We start from the raw sequence: 12,074 nt of genomic DNA, 5'->3' as shown, positions 1-12,074 counted from the left end.
GTGGTTTAGGCTTGATTAAAATCAGGAGCAGATTTGATTATATTAGTTTATGTTTTTCTCTMTTTTTTATGGTAGTAGTTGCTTTGCAAACCTAGAACATGTTTACATGAATACAATGATTAATGGAATTGTATTTTTACAAATGATATGCAGTATTTCATTAAAATCTGAAATAAAACGAACATAGAGAGAAAAACACGTCTCTGCCTGTTTCCTTGTATACTYTAGGGGCGCTAATATGCCACGAATGAGGTCTGCAAGGTGCACTAGGGTGCCTCTAGCGCACTAAACAGGTAGTGCACTAAGTTCCAAACAGAAAAAAAAAAAATACCGGAACCTTTGCTAAGCAAGTGTTTTCGACGGAGTGTTTTYGAGTTACCATAAAGGAAGTTGTGTCTGTTAGTGGAGATCACTACTGTTTTGTGCAGTTTCTAGGGATCGTTTAGCCGTTTTGTTCCAGGAATCCTGCTCGTAAAGCTCGTTGCTGCATCAGCTCCAGGGTGAGGGATCAAAGCGGAGCCAGGATGTTCGCGGGCCTGCCGGAGCTCGGGATAGCCAACGGCGAGGACCTAAAGGAAACTCTGACCAACTGCACAGAGCCCCTCAAAGCCATTGATCAGTTCCAGGTGAMCACAACAGCTCAGCGGGTCTTATGTATCTGGTGCATTTCAGAGAAAATCCTGGAAAGTTATGAATTTTCAAAAATCCATAAACTATTCTGAGTAGATGCTGTAGTAACCGCTGGTGTTTGAGGTTTGCTGGTTTAGATAACTTCCTGAGATAGAAAGGATCCGTTTTTAATAAACTAGAGATGTATTAATATTAGCAATTAGTCCAACGTCTTATTTRCAGCTGTACAACAATTGTAATGCCTTTTTTTCAAAGCAAGTAGATCCCATGTGTATACTTGGAATCACACAGTTAAAACGAGTTTTTTGTTGATTTCCCAAGTTTTACATCGGACATAACTTGTTAGAAAAATCCTGTAATGTTGTGTATTTTTACATTTCACGGTGTGCAAAATTATTATTATCATTATTATTATTGTTTGCTAATATTCTGGCCCAGAAAAGCTTGCAGATATGCTGTAATTACGTTTCTGTTTTATATTTGATGGTCAAATACCTTTTGACCAAGGTACAAATAAGTTCTATTCGTAGATTTCCGGGCATTGACAGAGAAAGCCCTCATTTGCACAAAGAAGTCATTGCTGTACACGTAAATGATAGTTGAATAAGAAAATTAACAAGCACTAACAGCAAACACAAGCATTATTTACTCTTCCTCCAGTCGGAATCCTTCTGTCATGTTGTGACAGAAGTCAGGTGAATTACCTGACTTCACTGGTTAACCAACAGGACCAACCAACAGCCTCTCTGAACATGTAACACATGTGGAATTTGCTCCGTTTTGCAAACATCCCAAACTTGTTGGATCCACATCTTATATGATGGTGTGGCTGGTTTCATCARACACCTGTAGGATATTCTCTTGGACYATCTCTTTATCAAATACTTCTTTCCAGAACTTTTGACCAAAGGACATAACCAAAATGTGTGTGTGATGGGCAACAGTTGCTCCACAGTTCCTCCATGGATACAAGTTATTGGATACAMGTTCTAATGTCTAGAGAAACTTTWAATTTAATTAATTACATTTTCTATTTGAATTCTCCCARATTCTGATATTTTAAAGGCCTAAGCAAAAACATATCCAGACAGAAGAAACACTTTTCCATGTCACTTTTTTCAACATAGCTTGCATATGAGTTAATGGGGTAGTGACCCCCAGTGATATCAACTGTCTGTTGTATGTTCACTTGGCCTCCTAATGGCACTGCATGCTCATCAGATAGAAAGCAACACTAAAACAACAAAGCTGGTGTGGAAAGAAGAATTTTYACCTTCAACATAAACTGTAGATTTGTGTCTGGTGCATGTTTGGTTGAAACAAGCTGACTRAAATTATTCCAGGTTGTAGAGTAGCCAGAGTAATGATGGCTCATAACGATATTACTCAAGTAAAATTGAAAAATGTTCCAGTAAGGAGGTGAATGTGTTCAACTGACTCGTACAGTTCAGATTTATGAGTTCTTGTTGCCTTTCTTTCTTGACTGCAGATGGAGAATGGCATCCTGCTGCCAACGCTGCAGTCCGCTCTGCCCTTCCTCGACCTTCACGGGACCCCGCGGCTGGAGTTCCACCAGTCTGTCTTCGACGAGCTTCGAGAGAAGYTGATGGAGCAAGTCGCCGTCATTGCAGAGGGCAAGGATGAAGACCGGTGAGTCCTGGCGTGGTTCTGATGCTTCCTGAGCGGAGCGCTGTGAGAGCTAATRGAAAGCTGGAGTCCATGATTGTATTGTGTTTTTCCATTTTTTTTCCAGATACGGGAAGCTTGAAGAGCTCCTGGAGAAGAGCTTTCCTCTGGTGAAAATGCCCTCCATACAGCCAGTGGTGATGCAGGTGCTGAAGCATCTACCCAAAGTAAGCTCTGTTGCTTAGAGATATCCAAGCTAACGTCCCTCCACCAGGTAACAGTGAGGTTGCCCTAAYRGTTTATATCCTCCAGTCAGATGAGGAAACCAGGCACCAACTTCCTGCTGATGCTGGTGATGTAAAACTGTCTAACATTCACAAAAACGGATACAAACATTTTCAGATGTTCCTTAAAATCCACTCTGCTTTAGGCTTTTAGTTTATATTAGATGGTATAATAAACCATCTGCAMTGGCTCATTATACCATCAGTTATTAACTGAATATTAAAAACTGTTACTATTCAGTTTTTATAGTAGGGGTGCAACGATTATTGTTTTCTGGCTGATACTGATTTTTTTGTCTGAAATGGTGCTAAAAATAGCGAGCGTTGCCAGCTCTGGGTGGTGTTTATTGTTAAATGTGAACATACAGACATGACCTGGTCTGTCAGTCAGACTCTCACAGCAGAGCAGAAGAGGACAGTGGCTGATTTTTAGATCTTTGCTGAGGTAGAAAAGATCAGGGAATAAAATCGGGGTTATATGTAAGTATAAACCATCTCCCAAAATTCTGGTCTGATTTATTTCATGAGTCCACCCCCAATTTATAGAAGTGCACCAATAAATTGGTCCTAAATCTGCCACTGTCCCATTTTGCTCTGCCATGAGAGAAGGCCAGGTCTCATCTAAAGTTGCCAACATAGTGACGTTGTTGCTATATTTAGCAATTGTTGKTTTTTTTTTTCCTTTTTTTCTCCAGACAAAAAATCTGTATCAGGCAAAATTGAAATTGGCAGGTGAGGCTTTTTAAAGAGCGATGATCAGTGATTGGCCCGAAAACTGTAATCAGTGGACCTCTGTTAATAACTGCTCATCAATTCTCCAGAGAAATTCCTTTTGGACGAATCATAGCARTCGCTTTAACTCTGACAGGTCAGTACTGGTGGGCGAACTGCTGGTGGTGAGTGTGACCTCCTCAGTTCTGAGAAACGTTTTCTATTCACTCCTTACYATTTGCTCCAGGTGTCCATCAATTAAATGGCGGTTTTGAATCTCTCTGATAAATATATGTGTACCAGCAACACGCAGCTTTGGCAACAGCAAGCTGACAAAAAAGATCAARACCCAATCTTTATCCTCATCCCACTCTGCAGGTACCAGAGAAGAAGCTGAAGATGGTCATGGCTGACAAAGAGCTGTACAAGGTGTGYGCTGTGGAGGTGAAGAGGCAGATCTGGCAGGACAACCAGGCTCTGTTCGGGGACGAGGTGTCCCCCCTGCTGAAGCAGTACATCGTGGAGAAGGAAGCAGCCCTGTTCAGCAGCGACCTCTCCATCCTTCACAACTTCTTCAGTCCCACGCCCAAAACCCGGCGCCAGGGCGAGGTGAGTCGGCCAGACCTGCCTTCTGGCTGTACTTTGCTCCCRCCATTAAGCTATCAAATTTTAAGTTTATAATAAACAATTAATATCAAGGATCTAACAAAAAAGAATTACCAGGAACAGTGCTTGTAAATCAAAAACTAAACATTAGATTAAAAATGTCCTGCTGACCCACAGAGAGGAAATTCAAGATCCAAGGAGGTTTTCAGCAGTTCTATGAACCGCTTCTCTTCGGCCTGCAGGTGGTGCTAAAGCTGACCCAGATGATTGGGAAGAACGTGAAGCTGTATGACATGGTGCTGCAGTTCCTCCGGACGCTCTTCCTGCGGACGCGGAACGTCCACTACTGCACGCTGAGAGCCGAGCTGTTGATGTCTCTGCACGACCTGGACATCAGTGAGATCTGCTCTGTGGACCCCTGCCACAAGGCGAGCTCCCACCCACAAACCCCCACKCCCAAATAATGCCGGGCCTGCCCCCTCTGCTAAATCCTTTGGTGTTTGTCATCACAGTTCACCTGGTGTCTGGACGCCTGCATCCGAGAGAAGTTTGTGGACAGCAAACGAGCCAGAGAGCTGCAGGGTTTCCTGGACGGTGTGAAGAAGGGCCAGGAGCAGGTCCTCGGGTAGCCAACGGCTTCAGCACACTGGCAGGGTCTGCTCTGGGATGTYTCTGTCACTAAAGAGTTTCTGTGTGTTCCAGAGATCTGTCCATGATCCTGTGTGACCCATTTGCCTGCAACACCCTGGTCCTGAGTATAATCAGGAACGTACAGGAGCTGCTGAGTCAGGACGCTTTACCCAGGGTGAGGCKGGTCTGAAAGACAACGGCCACTTTATGTAGGATGGCTAAAAAATAACAACAGGCTGTAAAACTTCTTAAAGCTTTTCCCTGAAGCTGCTTCGAAAGTATGCAAGAACAGCTCAAAAAATCTGAATATTYTTCAATGCTTCCTGACATTTGGATTATACTCATACATATAGTGAAATATGTCAAGATTTTATTTCTTGTAATAAAAGTTCAGTGTCTCAAAAGATGAGAATACTTAAAAAAAAAAAAGAAAACTAAAATATCAACTGATGAACTCCAAACAGCTGCAGAGGGGCTGGATTTATTTCCCAGCAGGATGTGGTACTGACCCACTGCCCCGAAGGCCCCAAAAGCTGCAAAGATACAGGTTCACTCAAACAATTGTGAAATATCCCATGATGACAATGTGGAAAAATGTCTTTTAAGAGTCTTACTCTTAAAAACACTTTTTTGATGATTTTGAGAAAATTTATTCACTTAATACAATTTGGAACAGCCCTGAATGTGAAATGTGGATAAATATGTRAATACTTTCCAGATACTCAATATCTGAAGATTTTTTTCTCCAAAAGACAGAAATTGCAAACTGAGGCCACTCAGTCACATTAGGTCTCACACACACTTTAGTGTTAGCCACTCATGGTGGAGCAGTTGCAGTTGGTCTAGTCACCCCAGGCAAGAGGCTCAACCAAAGTAAAAAATAATTCAATTAATTTAGATAATGGAAAGGATTCTTTTCTAACCTGTGGTAATAAAATAAGTTAAGGAATATTTCAGCATTCTTCCAAACTCCAAAATCGACCATGTCTTCTTGAGGTTGACAGCATCAGGTGGTCAAATCCATCACTACACTGGCTGCCCGTTAAGTGTGTGTGTGTGTATAGTGTGGATGGATGGTATTAGTAGTTGTGCTTTTTATCAACACACTGTTTAGATATTTTTCAGTTTCTAACTTTATTGTTTTATTCTACAGTATCATTGTAATGAGCGTGTGTGTGTGTGTGAACAGGACAGCCCAGACCTCCTGCTGCTCCTCAGGATGCTGTCTCTGGGTCAGGGAGCGTGGGACATGATCGACAGCCAGGTCTTTAAGGAGCCTCGCTTGGTGCGTATTCACACTATGGCATCATCAAATACACTATAACTACTGGCTATCAGCTGCAAATGCAAGAAATTATTTTTGTTAAATCCAATATGGCCTACAGACAAAAATCATGCCAACTGACCCGGTCCCTCCTTCTACTGTAGACGACTCTTGCAGGTAAAAAAAAAATTATGACATCAGATAACCCCTAAAGAACAATACTGCTGATGTATTTTTCAAATAACAAGTTTGTATTTGGAGAAAATTACAATTGATCACCTAAAAAGAAAAAAAACAATTTATTTTACAATTTTTTTTCCTACCTTTTTTATGCCTTAAGAAAAAAAAAAAGTGGAAAAACATCCTGACACAAAGGATCATAGTTCATGCATGAAAGGGTTAATTGTGAATTTTTGTATTTATAGTAGACAAAAACTTGTGTCTGGGAAAAGTATGAAGTTCTGATATAAAAAATCTTTTGGAAACGTGCAGATGACAAGGTTTGACAGATACTGCATGGGATGTGTACAGTTGATCCTCTGCTGGCTGATAATGAAAGAATAAACAGCAGGTTTTAAACCTCTCAGTATGCCTGTTATTAGTTTGCTTTTGATCAGGAGAACATGCAGCATGCTCAATGGAGGTCTACTCATCCACAGTTTTGTTTTCTAAAAATCAGGACCTTTTAGAAAACATTAAAATGTCCGACCTCAGCAGTGATTGCACAATGCAGGCATGCAGCGCAACAATCCAGTCGCATTAAGATGAAGACGAAGCCTTTTTGTGTTTGCCTTCAGGCAGTATGGATGCCTGGTAGAGAATCATGATAGATTCACTTTTCACTTTTAAAGGCTAATTGTGTCAACCAGCCCGTTGGAGTTAAAAKACCTGCTTTGCTTGTCTTCTTACAGTCTAGTTCTGATCATCTTCCAGGACTCTGAATTAAATAAGGACTAATCGTATAAGAAAGGAGAAAAGTGTTAATAATACATCTTAGAAGTTTTTCCTTTCACTCAACTATTTGTTCATGTTTTTGTTTGTTGTTTTGATCAGGATTTAGAGGTGGTGACCCGCTTCCTGCCTGCTATGATGTCTGTGGTTGTTGACGATCACACCTTCATAGTAGAGCAGAAGCTTCCCAGTGACGAGAAAAGTTCCCTGACGTATCCCACCAGCCTGCCAGATGCCTTCATCAGGTGAAGCCCAGGGAGTCTGATCATGTGAAGCAACTTCTGTGGAAGTTATTTTTTCTATATCAACCTTTGCTGAAATGTGCATCGAGCCAACACATGGACTCGTTAGTTTTTGTGATGGCGGACAGAAACATAAAGCAGAGTAAGGAGGGTGTGTGTAACGGTGTGTGTGTGTCCTGCCTCAGATACCTGCAGGACAACAGAGTGGCCTGTGAAATGGGGCTCTACTACGTTCTGCACATCGCCAAGTTGAGGAACAGGAACGCCCTGCAGCGGCTGCTGCCTGCTCTGGGTGAGCATCGCTCATTTCATAAAGTCTGTAGGTGGTGAATAACCATCCCAACTAGTTCTCTGTTTAATTCATGATTAGAGACCTGGACGGTGCATGGGTCTGCCCATCTCTGAGGCCATATGTGTGTGTGTGTGTTTGGCCTGTAGTGGAGACCTACAATGACATGGCTTTTGGTGACATCTTCCTGCACCTGCTGACTGCTCACCTCACCCTGCTCTCTGATGAGTTTGGATCAGAGGAGTTCTGCTCTGTTGTCTTCGACAGCTTCCTTCTCACTTCCTTCTCCAGGTTAGTTTCCTCTCGCTGCTGCCATGATCACTTCAGCAATAATTTGGATCTGGATTCACAAGTGTACATTTATTTCATTTTCTTATTCAGCACATGGTCAGAGTCGTACATACATACTCAAATATCCAGTCATGTTATCACTAGTTGTGGGACGTTATTAAAATGTTTTCTCTAGTTAATTGCAGGGTCTGTAACATCATCAGCAGCAGCCGTCATGAAGTCGACTCTGCACTGTATTTGAAGGCGTTGAAGTGAGGGACCAACTAAATAAACCATATTTAACTTCCTTAAAGTTAAATATGTCTATTGTGTATTTTCCAGGCTCATAGTGCCATTTTATAGCACAATAAAGTAACTATGTTACCTTCAATTGTTATAAAAATGCTGCATATACATATACAATGACTTGTAAGAAATTTTGCTTCTTAATTTCTTGAGATTGGACCTCTGTCTCTTTAAAAACTCCTGCTTTTTCTGAAACACCGCTGTCAGGAAGTCATCACAACATCACACCTCTGTTAACCCTTTAATGCTTTTACCGACATTTCACTGAGAAGTAGCTCCTGTAATGAGTTCTGCTGATGTGTAGTTCCACTACACATCAGCTAATTGCTGCTGGCTAGTCTGAAAGCGCAGAGTTGGGAGAGGTTATCTGTGAGGCAGAAGCATGGAAACTGCAACTCTGGGGAGGAGCTGCAGTTTTAAGGCAGTGCTAGGTCCAATTATGTGTTCTGCACAACTGAGCGGTTGCCGTGGAGATTAGAGGATTTCTCAGACTTGCATGAAAGAATCAAGGCAACACTCTAGGTATGTTTTTGATGAGAGATTAACATTAAATATGTAAAGTAAAAAAAAATTGATTTTGCATAATACTGCCCCTTTATAATGTGAGTTAACTACTTAATGAGTTATTAGGTTAATTATTTTTGCTTAAGTATTTAAGACTTTGAAAAGTCATAAATGCAACTGATCATTTTAGGAGATGAACTCTGTTTCAAGACAGACATCCCTTCTTCTGCTGATGGGACTGATGTTAGCATTAGGTCGCTAATGAACATTGGCACAGGGGGGTGTTGTCTGGTGGATCCTGATTGATGCCCCAACACACCAGCAGAGCATTCTGGGATTTGCAGTGTTATTATAGTAGATTTTGGTGTCGGTGTATCAGTCGGTCTGTTCCTCCTGCAGCTTCTCGTCACACTGCAGAAACACTGACTTACCAACAGGAAACATGAGGCATGTCTTTCACCTCAAGTTCCATATAGATATGGTTCTTCCTCTTCATCACTTCCTGTTTTTAGTACAGAGTTTACAATCCTGAAGAGTGATTAGTTTTTCCATCGTCATTGTTGTAAGAAGTTAGTCATAAGCCGGTTATGCTGTGTGTTTTGAGACCATTTTCAATTAATATTGTGATAAAGGCCTAATAATGCAAGAACTGCTTCATTCAACCTTCAGCTGAGGGAGAGAGGGGGCGGGGCATTTTGTCATCTGGGCTGGTAGAAAGAGAGACAGGAGGAAAATAAACAAATAATCACTCAAAGGGAAATTATTGAGCTTATTTTAATTTATCTTATTGTGTCAGGCTTATTTATAAGGAGACAGAKGAGTGAGAAATATTTCCATCCATCTGTAAACTTTCCAAACAGAAGTTATTCCACATCATTTCAGGTTTGCCGTTTTTTTTTTAAAGAAATCTAAGTTTAATTCACATGTTTATAAAACGATTGTATTCTATAATAGAGAGGTTACACATGCTTTAGTCATTTCWATTTAAGACTGCTCCCACTAAAAGATTCAGAAGGACCAGACTGGTTTAGTAGGAAATGAAATGATTTTGGCTGTTCATTATGGGATGTAGGATCCGTTCTCACTCATGGCTTTCTACCTGGGAACGCATGTGACAGTTTCTGTGTGTGCGTGTGTGTTTATTTCACAGTAAAGAAAACGTCCACAGACACATTCTGCGCATGTTGCTGCATCTCCACCACAAAGTGCTGCCTTCATATTTGGAAACGCTGATGCAAACACTGGAGCCCCCAAAACAGGTAGGCATGGTTTCCACGGTTTCCACTTCCAGCTCATTTATTCCAGGGTAAACAGGAAGTCTCAGCATGCTTAGGTCTCGACATGAAAGTAGGGCTGATCAGGCGCAGCGGATGCAGAGAGTTGTCTCTGAGAAAGTTGTCTATTGTTACCTTGTTAGATCTAACACTTTTTCTTTTTACAAATTTAATAAAAATCCTCCTTTGTCCTGASTTCTTCTCATCCCAGAGATTTGCAGTAGCTTCGACTCAGGCTGTCTCAGGCCCTGACAGTAACACCTACATGATCTTATGAGCCTGTGCAAAGTTCCTATTCTGAGGATTCACACCAGCAGCCCCAGACTCAGCTCCACATCTAACTCACAGTCTTGATGTCACACACTTACCTTTCCCTCATCTCCTGAGTGACTGTGGAAAGTTGTTACTGATTGTCTCCCAGAATCATGTGTTGCTCTGGATCAGGTTAAAGTTAAATGCTTGAAAAATGTGGGCCATGATGTAATGAGGGATGGTTCAGAGTCTTGGACAGTGCTGACCTGATGATGAGACGGCTCAGATCCTGGCTGATACTTTCTGGACCTCTGCTCTTGTATACAGAGAGTGGACAGGTAACTGTCTGTCTTTGTGTCAGAGATGCTTTGTAGCTCAAACATGCTATCAGGCCTTGTTTCCAAAGATCAGCCTTTGTACCATAAATCTAAATATAAAAGGCTGATTAGAGCCACAGAAATGGTAATGACCTGTACCTGAATAGCACTTAATCAAGTCCAGAGGTCCCCAAAGCACTTCACACTCCATTCAGTCATTCATCCATCCACACACACACATTCACACACTGATGGTAGCAAGCTACTAGATAGTAGCAACAGCTGGGGCAGTCTGACCATGCACCAGTGCCACTGGCAGGGGAAAGTGGAAGTCAGACGTTATTTGTCTAGGAATAGCCTGAGTACAAATGTGCGCAAATCTGTCTACATTCTACTAATGTCAAAAAAAACAAATTCGCCATTTTGGTGTTCCCATTAAGAAGTCAAATTAAAACCACAACTGAATAGTTTATTCACATGATAAGTCATTAAAAATCATGGCAGCAAAGGATGTAAACAGTTAAATGAGATTATATTCACAATTTAGCCATAGAACTAGCGCTCATCGTTTATCAGAGACGTCTGCGTCTTATTCAAGTGTCGGACTGACCAGCCCCTTATACTTGGGAGTGGCTATGTCATTTGTAGAGGGAGATTTTACACAAAGTTTAATATGTTGGAATGATRCACAACTTTGTATAAACTGTGTGACGCTGTGAGAGCTCTGKTGGAGCCAGCTGCACATTGTCCAACAACCAAAAACGAACCAACATTTTCCTACTGCTTYCTGTCATAGGAAGTAGTAGTAGTAGGACAGGAAGTAGGAAGTACTTCCTGTACAAWTTTGTACAGGAATTTCTGTACAATTTTCTCTTTCACGAAGARAAAATCTTCTCTGTGATTTTCTCCAGTAGTAACACCTGTTGATCACGTGTCTTGTGATCAACAGTCAGGAAAAGGAAAAGGAAAAAAGTGTTTCCTTTCCAGTTTTGTGAAGTACGTCTATTTTGATAYGGCTGGAAAAACCACCTCATCATAGCACAAAAACCTTTTATAGAAAAATGGGAGTTTTTCTAAAATTGCCACGTTYCCATTAAGCAAATATATTTTTGTAATTTTGATTCACACAATTCCATGGTCAATGGAAACGCAGCTTGTGTCAAATGGTCAACCTTCTGTTAGGTTTCTTTAAAATCTGTCACTTCAGATTGGTTCTAAAAGCTTTCTGAATATAAACCCTAATAACTCTCCCTGTATCATAAAGTAGCTGCTGCCCCCRCGACCCGACCCCGGATAAGCGGCAGAAAATGGATGGATGGTATCATAAAGTAATGGAGATATTAGATGATTAGGATCCTTGAAGCTGTTTTGAGCTCAGCTCTCATGCGTTCCCCTGCATGCTGACTCATTCTGCCATGCTGTGTGTTACAGTGCAGTGAGCCGCTGAAGGAGCTGCACAGTCAGCTGACGGAGAAGCTGGAGGCCCACAAGAAGAGTCCGACGCCCCCAGACGAGCCTACATCTCTGGACCTGGGGCTGCATCCTGTGACGGTGCCCACCTCCTCCTCCTCCTCCGCCTCCGCCCCAACCACCCCGGTCTGAGGGGGGCYGCCAGCGAAGGCGGCTGGGGAGGAAATACTTTTACTGGCTGCTGGCCAGATGGACGTTATGCGTTTCTGTGCTGGATGAGTTTTTTTCTCTGTCACCCTCTGTAGGTGTTAGATGTTTCTCTCTTGCATTGTGATTCAGCATCTGATTATTTTCCTTTTGGATGTTTTTTTTTCTACAATTGTTTCATTTTTGTGTAGAAATATAGTATTTTCATACATGACTCGGTTATCTGTGTGAAATATTTGATCTGTGCCAGTGGTGTAAATAAACAGTTATTTACAAAACTCATTATTCTTTCCTATGATGC

At 41.6% G+C, this 12,074-nt stretch overlaps 1 protein-coding gene across 1 annotated transcript; it reads left to right on the top strand.

The window, feature by feature from the left end:
- Positions 1-350: 350 nt before the first annotated feature.
- nelfb (negative elongation factor complex member B) lies at positions 351-12,055 on the top strand. The gene is made up of 13 exons (XM_008417370.2): positions 351-626; positions 2,120-2,280; positions 2,384-2,483; positions 3,630-3,860; positions 4,100-4,285; positions 4,370-4,482; positions 4,560-4,662; positions 5,677-5,772; positions 6,805-6,947; positions 7,130-7,236; positions 7,383-7,524; positions 9,464-9,572; positions 11,588-12,055. Exons 1-13 carry the CDS (start codon positions 525-527, stop codon positions 11,756-11,758), a joined length of 1,764 nt encoding a protein of 587 aa, XP_008415592.1. The 5' UTR covers positions 351-524; the 3' UTR covers positions 11,759-12,055.
- Positions 12,056-12,074: the final 19 nt, after the last annotated feature.

The sequence above is a fragment of the Poecilia reticulata genome, linkage group LG9 (genome assembly GCF_000633615.1).
Source record: "Poecilia reticulata strain Guanapo linkage group LG9, Guppy_female_1.0+MT, whole genome shotgun sequence".
NCBI classification, from domain to species: Eukaryota; Metazoa; Chordata; class Actinopteri; order Cyprinodontiformes; family Poeciliidae; genus Poecilia; species Poecilia reticulata.
Note: the sequence above shows the minus strand (reverse complement) of the source record. Positions and strands in the feature narration are given on the sequence as shown.